At 55.0% G+C, this 12,879-nt stretch overlaps 3 protein-coding genes, 2 non-coding genes and 1 pseudogene across 5 annotated transcripts, besides 21 other annotated features; all 6 read left to right on the top strand.

Annotated features, from left to right (window-relative positions):
• Nucleotides 1–527, top strand: Tc00.1047053510783.11 (hypothetical protein, conserved; the record flags this gene model as incomplete). Its single annotated transcript, XM_802310.1, has 1 exon — nt 1–527. A coding segment is annotated over one exon (527 nt), but the record flags the coding sequence as incomplete, so codon positions are not given.
• Nucleotides 1–4,189: a sequence feature (areas not merged during assembly with more than two copies in the genome that could not be assigned to a particular haplotype).
• Nucleotides 744–1,014: a mobile genetic element.
• Nucleotides 1,905–1,984, top strand: Tc00.1047053510783.14. Its single transcript, XR_008255733.1, has one exon. It is a non-coding gene; the product is annotated as a C/D small nucleolar RNA (snoRNA), TB8C3C2 (small nucleolar RNA).
• Nucleotides 2,026–2,376, top strand: Tc00.1047053510783.20 (uncharacterized protein; the record flags this gene model as incomplete). Its single annotated transcript, XM_802308.1, has 1 exon — nt 2,026–2,376. One exon carries the CDS (start codon nt 2,026–2,028, stop codon nt 2,374–2,376), a length of 351 nt encoding a protein of 116 aa, XP_807401.1.
• On the top strand, nt 2,036–2,111 carry Tc00.1047053510783.17. The gene has a single exon (XR_008255734.1). It is a non-coding gene; the product is annotated as a C/D small nucleolar RNA (snoRNA), TB8C3C3 (small nucleolar RNA).
• Tc00.1047053510783.30 lies at nt 2,730–5,120 on the top strand (annotated as a pseudogene).
• Nucleotides 4,190–5,256: a sequence feature (haploid, Esmeraldo-like haplotype).
• Nucleotides 5,036–5,083: a microsatellite.
• Nucleotides 5,166–5,513, top strand: Tc00.1047053510783.49 (cytochrome c oxidase subunit 10, putative; the record flags this gene model as incomplete). The annotated part of the gene is made up of 1 exon (XM_802309.1): nt 5,166–5,513. The coding sequence occupies one exon, from the start codon at nt 5,166–5,168 to the stop codon at nt 5,511–5,513; it is 348 nt and encodes a 115-aa protein (XP_807402.1).
• Nucleotides 5,257–5,686: a sequence feature (areas not merged during assembly with more than two copies in the genome that could not be assigned to a particular haplotype).
• Nucleotides 5,662–5,685: a microsatellite.
• Nucleotides 5,687–6,211: a sequence feature (haploid, non-Esmeraldo-like haplotype).
• Nucleotides 5,803–5,830: a microsatellite.
• Nucleotides 5,836–5,863: a sequence feature (AT_rich).
• Nucleotides 5,876–5,898: a microsatellite.
• Nucleotides 5,911–5,931: a sequence feature (AT_rich).
• Nucleotides 5,936–5,996: a microsatellite.
• Nucleotides 6,138–6,159: a microsatellite.
• Nucleotides 6,212–8,386: a sequence feature (heterozygous, Esmeraldo-like haplotype).
• Nucleotides 6,341–6,380: a microsatellite.
• Nucleotides 6,642–11,021: a mobile genetic element.
• Nucleotides 8,387–10,460: a sequence feature (areas not merged during assembly with more than two copies in the genome that could not be assigned to a particular haplotype).
• Nucleotides 10,461–11,399: a sequence feature (haploid, Esmeraldo-like haplotype).
• Nucleotides 10,961–11,023: a mobile genetic element.
• Nucleotides 11,400–12,879: a sequence feature (heterozygous, Esmeraldo-like haplotype).
• Nucleotides 11,640–12,879: a mobile genetic element.

A 12,879-nucleotide genomic window follows, 5' to 3' on the forward strand; every position in this document is an offset into this window, starting at 1 on the left:
CCGCAATTGGTTTGACGGACATACCAGAAATTCAGACACTCGACATGGCGGCAGCATTGGGCGTGGCGAACGCCTGCGAGTCTTTTCTGTGCCGTTTCCCCCGCCACGTGGAGTATGCTGCAATTCAGATTGCGTCACCCGAGAGGGTTCTCGAGCTTGTGCCGCCAGAGATGCTGGACGGCAAGAAGGTGCAGAAGGCCTTCCATGTGACGACGCTGTACCTGGGTCGTGACGCCTGCAAGGACCCTGTCCTGCTGCAGCAGCTGGTGGGGCTGCTGGGCGACTCCATTGAGCTCACGCTGACGAGCGTTGCGTCTGATCCGAAGGGGACGGCGATCGCGGTGCGCAACGAGGGAGAGTTCCCCTGCGAAAATGTTCATCCGCACATCACCATCGCGAACGCGCCGGGTGTTCCGCCTGTGTACAGCAACGAGCTGCTGGACGATTCCCATGCGGATGACCCGTGCCGCACCGTCGTCAGTCTCCCCGCCGGCACACGCATCACCGGGACATTTGTCTTCAGGTAGCCGTGAGAGACACTGCGGTGCTCGCCGCTGGCTGCAGTGGCATCCTCTGCCACCCCATGCTGGGCTCGTGGGGCGCTGGTGGCCGTGGTGGTGTAAGCACCTGCTTTGTGACTGCATCGCCGAGTGTAGTGCATGACGTTCTCACACTCCCGTGGCGACCCCGCTTCCCACATTCAGTATTGTGATGGTTCTATGGACTTCCGCTGTTGTTTTCTGGGAGCTTGTGGAGGGAATGATCGCGGGGAAGGCTGGCTATTTAAATTAATATGTATCCTGATAAAACGAATACACCTTTTTACGACATTTTTCTACCGTATGATTTTTGGTATGACCACGACTTTAGGGGATTAGGGAACCGATAACCGCCAGATAATTTTGCAAATTTAATTTTACCATCTCACCCACTCCCTTTTGATTCCCACATTGCGGTGGGGTATTGTGGCTGGAGAGCCCCAAAGTTTGACGCTTCGTAAATTATTAATATATATGTATGTATGTATCCAATCCGAATAGAGTGCAGCATGTCACGAGAGTGGCTATCGGAATACATATGTGTACATATACTTACTTGGGCAAAGCTTGAGGGTGTGGTGAGCCCACTGCTTTTTCACTTACCCCTTCTTCCTCTTGTATTGCTTGATTTTCGTAAATAACTTTACGATCCGGTCAATCGCCCTAGGCGAATATTTGCTTCTGTTTGCTCTTACCTTTCTCTGGTGCGAATTGGTGTGCCTCTTTGATTGGACTTCTTCATTATGCCCCAAGCAAGGTGACACATGTTTTATTATTGCGGCTGCGCGCCACAGCCATCCATCGCTTCCTTTGCCGGCGGTGTCTTTGATTGCTGGTTTGCGTGGCGAGGTGTTAATTTGTGCGACTGCTCGTGTGACCCACTCGTGTTGCAGGATGGCTGTGTGGGAGGAGCTCGTTCATTTTCACGTTGCCGCGTAACTGTGGGTGAGTGCTGGTAGCCACTGAACGGCGTTGCGCCTTGTGTGCCGGCTGCTGTGCTTCCACGTTGTGCTGAGATGCTTGAGGGGGCAATTGTTTTCCTTTTTTGTTTGCATCCCACTCGTCTGGTCATGGCGGCTGCAACGAGACTCTGCGGCAGCCTGATCGTTGCGGGTGTTACATCTCCTGCCGTTGTCTCCTCGTTGTGTCGGTGGGGAGGAGGCGGGCGACGGCGTCGGTGGAGTGGCGCTGCGGTGGGAGAAGGAAGGCACTGACCGCCGCTGACGGCGACCGTCTTTGCTGCCGGCGATCTGACGAGATGACCTCACCGTTGTCACACCCAACTGAGATCGATGCGGGCCGCACCGCCTCTCTCTTCCCTCCCTCCATTCCCCAGTTTCCTGCAGACACACGAACTGCGCGGCGGCGGCGTGATTACAAACCGGACGTCTGAAGGTCAACCGACCGCAGAGTCGATGTGGGTCCTTGTCCCCCGTGGCTGAGTGCCGCCACCGTGCTTCTTTATTCGTCCTTTTTGCCCTTGTGCATGCCGTGCGCGCATGATGCCGCTCTTTGTTCTGCAATGCCGACCCACGTGAGCGAGAAACGACGCTTTGACTACTGGCAACTGACGCACTCACCGCCCCTCTTCCGCGCCGCCACCTCCACCACCACGTTCACGGACGCGCTCGATGGCTGGCGGTTGCAACAATGCCACGTGTATCTGCCTCGGCTTTTGTGTGTTTTCCACGGCATCGGGGTCGTCATGTGTTGGAGGCATTTGGTGAAAAGGGCGGTGCCAATGGTCATTTGCCTCTTTGCCGGGGTCCCGCCACTCTGCACGGCGGTTGTGTGGGGCTGCGCGGGCGGTGGGAGGCCGATGGCATCACTGGGCTGACTGCGTCTGCGCGTCTTTGTGTCGCTGGCTGTGTTGTGATGGGGACTGTCTGTGGCCGGATGCCGCTGCGTGCTACTGTGTCTGGCTACTGTTGTTGCTGCCTCTTCCTTGTTTTACCGTGCAGATAGAGATACTGTGGCTTGACCACCACAACTATCGTTTCAAGGTTTTAGTAATTACTCGCAGCAGTAGTAGTAGGATTATTATTAGTAGTAGTGGGATAACGATCTGGCGGAATCGGGTCACTGTATTTGACATCTGTAGGAAGGGATTTGCGGAGCAGGAGGCACGGTCGACGAGACGAGTGCGAGACACACCACGACAGCCCTGTTGATACCTGTTTGGGTTGGTGGATGTGGTCTGCGGTGGGTGCGTGTCCGCGCAGCCGGCACCGCGTGCGGCGCAGGGCCGCTGCGACTGTGCGTGCGGCGCTGTTTTTGGTGTTGGCGCTGGTGTCGTTGGCGGCGTGGATGCCCGCGGTGCATGCGGTGGCGTTGCGACTGCGGGGCGGCACGGTGGAGAGAGCAATCACGGTTGGCCGCGCTGTGGACACGGTGCTGATGGACGGCGTGTGCATCACGAACGGCGTGGCTGTGGTGCTCGACGTTGCGGCGATGCTTCCCGGCGCGCTGCGCATCGAATTGAGGAACTGCGTGTGCGACGGCGGTGCGCAGATATACGTGCGGGGCTACGGCGGCGAGCCGGCGACTGAGCGGAGCCTGGAGGTGAGCGTGAGCGGGCTGTCCGGGAGCTACTGCTCGCTCGTGTTTGTGCACAACCTGCCGGCACACACGAACGTGACGGTCCGTGACTCGACGATTGTGACGCCGGGGCCGATGCGCTACTCCCAACTGAGCGGGCTGACGGACGCGGTGGCGTCGCCGCTTGTGCTGCACGCGACGTCGCTGTCGCAGACGCAGCTGCGTGTGAGCAGCACCGTGCTGAGGTCGTCGCAGGCGGGCGGGTCGGCGGTGTACGTTGGCGGCGGTGTGGACCTGCTGTCGAGCGCGGTGGTGCTTGCCGGCGTGTCGCTGGAGGCGTCGGGCGGTCCGACCGCGTCCGCGATGCATGTGTCGTCCTCGTCGCGTCTCAGTCTGCGTAACCACTCGGTGTTCTCCGTGACGAACGTGTCGGTTGTGAGCAACGGCGGCGGCATTGTGCTTGGCGAGCGCCTCGCGGTGTTTGATTCGGTGCTGCGCTTCGTGGGCGTTGAGGGGTCTGCTGCGTCGCCGTTGGTACGCTGCGGCGGTGGGACGGTCGGTGTCGGCGGGTGGGTGGACATGCACGACGTGTGGGCAGTGGGCGAGGCGTCGACTGTGGCGTCGCTGTCAGGGGTGACGCTGGGCGGCGGCGCCGTGTCGATTGCTCGCTGCGCTGCCACCGGCGCGACGCTTGTCTCCGGGCCGACGATCACGAGCGGCGCTGTGTCCGTGCAGTGCAACCGTGCCGGCGGCCGCGTGCTGCAGAGCGGCGGCTGTGCGGCTGCGCTGGCGTGCTTTGGTGAGCTGACGGCGTCTTTCTCCGAGCTGCGTGTGCAGCTGCCGTGCCGGCGGTGTGGGCGAGGCGTGCCTGCCGTTTGACGTGCCGCCTGCGAGTTCCGGCGGTGGCGGTGCGCAGGACTGCGTGAGTGGCGTGACGCTGACGGAGTCCGTGACGGTTGGCGGCGGTCAGGCGACGGCGTGCTTCGACTCGGTGGTGTTCAGCGGACCGATCACTGTGGCGGTGGACCTGCACTTGATGGACGCGTTCGCTGACGCGCTGAACGTGACGCTTCGCCACTGCGTGCTTGTGGGCGGGTCGCAGCTGCGGATTGGCGGCCTCAGCGAGAGCACAGCGCACCTGGTGCCGCACGCCCTCGTCAACATGACGAATGTGACGTCGCTGGAGGGCACGATCGTGCTGCATGGCGCGATGCCGCTGAACTCGAGTGTGCTGCTGGCGAACTCGACGCTGCGCGCGACGGTTGGCGGGTCGCATTACGTGCCGACGACTCCTGGCCACGAGAAATCCCGGTACGGCCCCGCGCTTGTTCTGGACGGCGTCCGGCTTCTGTCGACGTGGTTTGTCATGACGCGTTCGACGCTGGTGTGTGGCGGGGGTTCGTGCGCTGCGATCCTCTTGGAGCGCGGCCTCGGTGTGAACCTGTCCAGCGTCTTCTACATGGACAACTGCGCTGTCAATTCGCAGATGCACGTGATGTACGCTCTTGCGTCGGACCTGCGTGTCAGCAGCGGCTCCGTGTTCTCCATACAGAACAGCTCGTGGAGTGCTCCGAGCACCGAGTACTACAAAGGCGCGTGTGTGTTTGGGGACGTTGTGGTGTCTGGCGGCAGCGTGCTGCAGGTTATGTCCAGCGAGTTCCGTCTCGGCTTCGCCATGCTCATGGCAACCACGCTGACTGTGACTGGCGGCAGCTGGCTGGTGCACCGCGACAACGCGTTCCGCACCGCCTACGTTGTGTACGTGGAAAGCGAGAACGGCGTGGCATTCCGCGATCAGAGTGTGTGGTCAATACTTCACAACGACTTTGGGTGCGGCTCCTATTCGTCGATCACTGCATACATGACAAGTTTTTGGTTGGCACAAGACGACGCGAGCCCGATCATCTACAGCAGTAAAAAAAAAAAAGGGATTGTTTTCTTGCTCTTCATTTTATTGATTTTTTTTTTTTTGTTTTGCTTTCTTTCTTTTTTTTTTTTTTTTTTTTGTATTTGTGTGTGGGTTTGTTATCGTGTTCATTAGAGTTTTTAGTTGCCTTTAAAGCATTTATATAAATAAGAGAAAAAGTGATGCGCCGTGTTTTTCCAAATGTGGCTTGCCTCTGTTTGGCAAAGCAGGAGCGTGACCTCCACTTCCCCATCACGCCGCCACCTATTGAAATTGAGTACTTGGATGAGGACCCGCTGGAGTTTGCTGTTCGTACGGAGGCCCGTAAGTGGGGATTTGACGACATGAGCTATATGCGGGAACTCGCCTTTGTACGCATCAATAACAATCCGACGGTTGGGCAGTTTCGTACTATGACCCCGGATGAACGGCGTAATCTGTTTTGGGGTAGTGACAGGCAGGACTTTTTCCGACACCTCACGTTTATGCTCACCGGCACCCCGGAGCATCTCTACCACCGCGGATGGTAGTGGCGATTGGTGTGTGTATATAATTAGTGGATATTTTGTAGGGCCCGGTGGGAAAGGGAGTTATTAGGCAGGGTATTGAAACGGTATTTTACATAGGAAGAAGAAGAAGAAGGTGCTGGTGGTGGTGGGTTGCGTTTGGTCGTTGTTGTTTTTTTTTTTTTTTTTTTTTTTTACGTGGTGTTTCTATCACCACGACGATGACGCCCGCACGGTGACAACAGCATAAAATGAATATTAGTAGAAAAGAAGGAAAAGCGGATCGGTGACGGTACTGTTAAGAAGAGAGGGTGAAAGAAAGAAAGAAAGAAAGAAGGAAATATACATAAATAAATATATATTTTTTTTATAAAGAAGAAAAAACGCAACAACAACAACAACAACAACATTCCATCTGTTCATTATTATTATTATTAAATATGTGTTGTATGTACATGTGTTTGTGTATATGTATGTATGTATGTATAATATATATATACATATATGCGTACATCATGGTGTTTGTTGAAGGTCTTTTTGTGTCGGTGAATGTGACGAATGCATGTTGTTTGCCACTTCTTATTATTTCTTCTCCCTTTGATGATGATGATTGGATGTGCCCAGGAATTCGTTCATTTTCCGCATTCCTTTTTTTTTTTTTTTTTTTTTTAACCTGCAAGGCGGTCACTCGTAACTTTTATACGATCACTCTGTGAGCTGCGGCAGTGCGGTTCATCAACGCTGGTGGTCAAATCAAATCAAATGAATCCATTAAATATATTTTTTTTTACGTCCCCTCTTTTTGTGTGTGTGTGAAATGTATGTCTTCCAATGTGCCCTCAAATAACGTCTTTTTTTTTTTTTTTTTTTTTTTTTTTTTTGGTTTTTTTTCCCCCTCCCCCATTTGTGTCTCTGTCTTCAATCATGTTGCAGTCTCACACATGCATGCATGCACGTACATACAAGGGACTCTAGCGAAGTTTCCATTAATTGCGCCCCACACGTTTGCCAAGAGAGAAATAAAGAAAAGAAAAAAGAAAAAGTACGCAAGTTAAACACGTTTTTTTTGTGTGTATTTATTGCTTTATTGACACAAGTAAATACAAATAAAAGGGTAATAAACATATTTTCATTTACTTTTTCCTTTTCACCAGGAACTTGTGAAGAGAATATTTACGGGGCAAGCGGGCAATCTAATTTAATATTTATATATGCTGATAAAGGGGACTCTGTACGACAGTTTTTTTTTTTTTTTTTTCTACTTTATGATTTATTTGGTTTACCGCGATTGAGGAAATCAGGGAACTGTTGGCGTTCAGACGATTTGTAATTATTTTGGTTTTCACAGCCACACGGGATCCCTGCAAGCTGATTGAAAGAAATGGCAGTGTTTTCTTTTACATGGCGACGGGGAGGAGCGACAATGTTGCCCGCATGTTGGACTTGGCACGCCAGCATGGCGATGTACGGGTGCAGCTCGCCTTCGTTGATGAACACGGGCCGTTGGATGCGGTGGTAGCCGCCGCCGCAACAATGACAGGCTTACGCTTGGTTTCAGGAAACATCGCCATGCACTGGGAGGAGTCGACTGTTGCGGGGCACTTTGCGAATCGCCGGGCGCCTCAAGTACCAAATCTCGAGGTTCGAGTGCTGCTGCCCATCGTGTGTGGGCGGCCCGGGAGTTGGGGGTCCAGCAGGGGCTGATCATTGCTGAAAGGGCAGAGACTGAGCGCTGAATACGCCCATGCCATTGCTGACGTTGCGGATCGGACTGCTCAGCTTTACTCTCAGGTGGAAGAGGCGCATAATTACCTGTCGGCACGCGGATCTCACATTGCGGTGGCCGGCGGCCTTCTTGCAGAAAGGGAATACGCACTCGCCGGACGTAAACAGCAGTTGGAGGCTAAACGCGCCCAACTACAGGAACGCGAATACCAATTGGGATTGGCCAATGCACAACTCCATGAACGAGAGGCGCGCGTTAATGCAATCGAAGCGCAGCAAGCCGCACGGGAGGCGGAGAGGACGGGCTGGGAGGAAGCACCCACCTCTCGGAGGGATCCGACTGATGGATCTGACACGCATCATAATGTGGCCGAATCCGGCTTTGCCACACAAACATATCGAACGCGGCGTTTGATTGCGGGCGGCGCGCCGTTACGCACGGCCCAACGAAGCCCGGCGGACGAGAGGCGGCAGGCTTTTCCCCAGACGTCTCAGGGCAATTATGGGAAACCACGTTTACATCCCTTCATGTCTTTGCCATCTCGCACCTCCCCCTTTTACGGCCATTCTGGTACAGAAGAAGAGGAACTTTGTTTCTGCGCATCCGACGCCACCACAGGGCCCTCGCGTGTGGGGAATGAGGGCGTCTCCGGAGTCGTTGTCGACCTCCGGGGCGCATACAGTTATTGGCAACAGGCGGAGGACCAGAATAAACTTTTCTTTGACTGTTTGGTTGCGTGGATTGGCGCGCTGGAAGCGGAGCGAGACCTCTCCGATCGTTTCACGAATTTGGTCGGGACCCTAGTGCAGGCATACCGGATGCAGCTCATGATGGCATCCGAACCCGACATCCAGCTCTCCAAAATTTGCGCCCGACTTTACGCCGCCGTTCATGAGGCTGACACCTTTGCGAGGGCAATCCAGATTCTCTTGGAACGGCGAGGGGCTCAACGACCGGTGCGATGCCAATTATGTCACATTTATGGACACGACGCGTCTAAATGTAACCTCCGAGGCGCACCCAGAAGGAATCGCTCGCAGTACAGACGGCCGTCAAAAAACGGCAAAGGGGCTGCCCGCTGCTTATGAAGGCGGACGACGGCAGCCCCATCCATTCCACCACCTCCCACCATCCTGCACAAACGTCGCACCGAAACACCGACACTTCATCCGATATTTGAAATTGCCCGACGCAACCGACGGGGAGGGCAAAGGAGCTTATCCGCCTACGACGCTCGACTGTGGTACGACGAACCCCCGACATCCCCGCTTTGGGCCAGCTATATGAGGGGAGCGAACGAGGTGGCTCGAGAGATGTGTGCGCCGTCGACGCGGAAGCAGAGAATGACTCTAGCGGGGCGATTCACAACCTTTTGCCGCACGCACGAACGGCCGATCAACGAGGAGAGCTCCGCGGCCTTTTTGTTGACAATCGATGTGGAGCCATCGACCTGAGTGCAGTACGCCAGGATGCCGCGGTCCCTGTTGCAAATGGATTGAACCCCGTTGAACATGGCGATTCTGGGGCTACAAAAAATTTCGGCGCGATCCGAGGTAAAGCAGGCGCGCCCCTTAACAGAGGAAGGGATGGATCAATATATCCGCAGCCGGACCGATTGGAAGTAACGTGTTGTTTTTCGACTTGCGTGGATGACGACGAGCTGTTGGCCCGAGATTGCGGCCTTAACTCCCAACAATTTTACACTGGAGCCGGACGGGAACATAATTTTGGATTGGTTCGTATCCTGAAAGACGGCGAGGGCGGATCCCCACCGCGCCTTGCGGTTCGTGAGGATACGAGGACAGGACGTGTTCGACACAATAAAGTTACGCGGGACACTTCGACACAACGAGAAGCTCACGAATCTGACGGCTGCCCACGTGGAGCGAGCCCTGGCTCCTTGGAATGCCACGGTGCATTCCATAAAACGGGTGCGCTGCGGCACACCGCAAAAATCGTAGAGACGTGCAATTTGGACCCACACGTGATCTCGCAGTTGGCGGTGCACGTCGACCCATTCGACCTTCCCCAGAACACAGTTCGATATTTGAGGAAGTACACCACAATGCTGACCCAGGTGTCGCCGCTGGTCGCATTGATATGAGGGGAGAAACTGCGGAAGGGCAGGAACCCTGGTTGAGAGCGGAAGAGCGTTTTTCATGATTTTCATCCTTACTCCGCTACAATTAGAAGACGCGTGACAAGGACGTGTTTGGCCACACCACAAGATGAACGAACCATCCCGCTAAAGCAACAATTCGACGTGCCCGTATTGAATCTGGAGTGGATCCGGAGCCGGTTGAATCCAACCACCTTGGAGAGACTCATGCATGTTTGAGGGCTTTTCGGGCGCTCCCCCTTCTCTCTATCCTTTTCGGTTAAAGCGCGCGAAGGCTCACGGAGGATTCCAGTCGCTGATGCACGATTAATGAAGGAAGCAGGAATAATCGAGGACGCTTCGTCCACAACAATAAGCGGCGGATGGATAATGCCTTTCTCGGTTGTGGAGGAGAAACCCACCGGTTTACGACGGCGAAAGATCGCGTGGCCACGTGACAGGAACGGAGACGACCCTTATGAGGCCAATGTTTATCTTTTACACATTTCCCATTATTTGTCACCTGCGATGACTGAGGCCGCTTCCTGCGTGGAATTAAAAGCATCCTTTTTTCCTGTCTTTACCGCGGGAGACTCGGCATCCCTTTTGATGCCGCGTGGAGGACGGCACGCTGGTGGAGCTGACACGACTCCCTATGGGATACAAGGCCAGCCCAGAAATTCCCCAGATTACTAATACTTCGGCAATTGCGGGGGTGACGACGGTGGTTGGCCCTCTCCGGGCTGCAATTCCATTGGTGCGTATCGACGTATGGATCGATGATATACGCAGTGCAGGGTCGAAAAGCGATGCGACATTGTGGGAAGTCCAAGTACTTCGTAATGCGGACAGTTGTCACGCCACGATGGGGGAGGACCGCGAATCGGGCACCACGCAGTACACATTCCTTGGGGTGCTGTTTGATCACACTCGACGGGCGGTGTCCCTGAGTGATGAGTTTGTCCGGTCTGTATGCGCGGCATGCCGGCGCTCAATTATTTGGCCATCGCGGAAATGGAGGTCATGGCGTCACGCTTTGTATACGCGGCTGCCATTTTGGGCACGTGTTTACGTGGCTACCACCTTTTCATCAAGGCAGTGCGACGAAGATTATCCGCACTTAACCGGGGGATTCTGCAGGAAACATCCCCGGCGAACTTTCAGCCGTCAGCGGTTGGTTTGGGCGAGGGATGAGGGCACATCATCGAGAATATAGTCGTGTGCGGACCATCAAGCTCACCGAAAAGGCTTCTGCCGCAGTCATCACGGATGCGTTGCTTCATGGATGGGGAGCCGTTTTCATTCCAGGCACCGGCGACGTTAAAATTGCCGGATGGAAGTGGGAGAAGAGGCCTTTTCTTATCATGCAGGCCGAGGCACGCGCGGCACGCTTGGCCTTATCGGTCTTTTCCGCCGTCTTGCTATCCACCATGGACGTTTGGGTGAACAAACACTTTGCTACGAGGAGCTGCGAATAAAGGCAGATCAAAATTGCACGCCATGACGTGGGATCTGCGACGGATATATGGGTTTTTGGATTCTCGCGGATTACAGGCATTCTTTGCTTACGTGCGGTCTGCAGAAAACCCCGCAGACGGCATTTCACGCGGTTGTGTTTTTTTACACTTCAGGAATTGACGAAGGGGAGCAGCGGTGTCGTTTGGCTGGAGGAACCCAAATTCTGCCACTTAGCAAGTAATTAATAAGTAATTAATATGTACCCAATCCGAATAGAGTGAACGGTCCACAATTGTGGCTATCGGATGATATACGCATATATAAATATGCACTTACTTGCTGTTAGACTTTGAGGATATGGTGAACCCATTCTTATTCCCTTCATCCCCTTATTATTCTTAGCTGGTTTGTTTTCTATGATTGAGAAACTCTGGATTCATCCAGCGCCCCAGAAGATTATTCCGCCCGTACTGTGCGGAATCCAGCGTGCAGCGGACCGTCGGGGAGGCGCCCCAACACCATACACTGACGCCGTGCATGACCTTCACCTGTGGCAGCGCAAGGTGGAACACTCTCAGGGTGTCTTTCTTGGTCCCCATGCGATGGATCAAATTGCTGTCAGTTGGAGTAGGCGCTGTTTCGACTCCTCACGGTGCCTCGCCACGTGTTTGCCCATTCCACTAGGATTCTGGAAATTGACGCCCAGAAGAGTCGAACTGCGCTCCATGGTGACCGGGGCGCCCTCGTAGGCAAGGCGCAGTGGGGCCGTGTTGCTGGTGCCGAGGAGAGTGCACCCCGTCTTGCCAGCGTTTGCTTTAATGAAATATCTCTTGGTTCGCTCTACCACGGCGCTCAGGCCTTTTTGGGGGGCCGAGTTGATCGTGTCCCTGTTGCTGTGCTGTGTGATATGGGTGGGATCGTCAGCAATTAGTCCGTGACAGATTGAGGGTGCGTTCGAAAGGCAAGAACAAAGGGAGTTCATGGCGATGCTGCAAATGATGGGACCTAGCACTGTTCCCTGCGGTGCGCCTCGTACGGAGGTATTGGGGAAGGATGCGAGTTTGTCGATGCGAACCACAGCGCTTGTGCCACTGAGGAACTCCGCTGACCAGCGCACGATGTGATTGGGAATTGACAGTCGTCGGATTTTCAAGATGATATTTTCGTGGTCCACCGTATCGAAGGCATTGGCGTGGCCCACAAGGTCGGTCGCCGTGCGGTGTTTTGGAGCGTTGCGATGCATGGCAGCCCTGAGGTGCAGCAATTGGTCGAGGGTGGAATTGTCTGGTCATAAGCCAGATCGCTGCGGAGTCAACTGGGGATCGATGACGTCTCGGATGCGCGCAACAAGAATACGTTCCATGAGCCTGCTAAGGCAGCTGGCCATCGTTGCAGGTCGGTGGGGGGTCGCGGTCGGATGCCGTTTTCCCCGGATTGCAGAGGAGAGGTATGACGACCACACGTCTCCGATTCAGTGGGACGGTCTCTGCACGTAGGCGTCTATTGAACAGCCGGGGAACGACACGCTTTGCCACACGGCCTAGATGGCGCAGCGCCTCTCCATTTATTTCGTCGGGGGCAGGCGCCAGTCCCAGAGGCAGCAGCCGTAGGGTGCGGTCGAGCTCTGCCATAGTTATTGGGGGTCGGGATCGGTGGCGGCGGGTATGACTTTGGGTGTCGTGTTGCTTTTGCCGCCCACAGCCTCATGAGGTGGCTGACCTCTTGGTGTCTGCTGAGCATTGGGCCATCGGATTTCATGGCTGGTGCGCTCAGGGGACGAGGAACGCACGCACGGCGTACTATCTGCCGGCTGTTGCCGTCCGTGGCCTCGAGCTTGGGGCGGAGCGTGTGCCAGCGGCTTTTGGATGCTTCGCGTAGCACTTCTCTGCGTCGGAGTTTGGGCCGCTGAATGCTTTCTCCGTGGGGTGCGGCTGGCGATTCCTCTCCGGGACTGTCGCTCTGGCGGCTTTCTGTATTTCTGATGTAACGTGCCTCTCTGTGCTGTCCATGCTGGTTAATTCTCGCGGGATTCTGCCGAATTGGTTGGTCTTACCGCCGCGCTTATTTTAATTTGCCTTCTTCCACGCTAATGATGTCCGGGCACGCCG

The sequence above is a fragment of the Trypanosoma cruzi genome, genomic scaffold, assembly GCF_000209065.1.
Source record: "Trypanosoma cruzi strain CL Brener 1047053516877 genomic scaffold, whole genome shotgun sequence".
Classification (NCBI taxonomy): Eukaryota; Euglenozoa; class Kinetoplastea; order Trypanosomatida; family Trypanosomatidae; genus Trypanosoma; species Trypanosoma cruzi.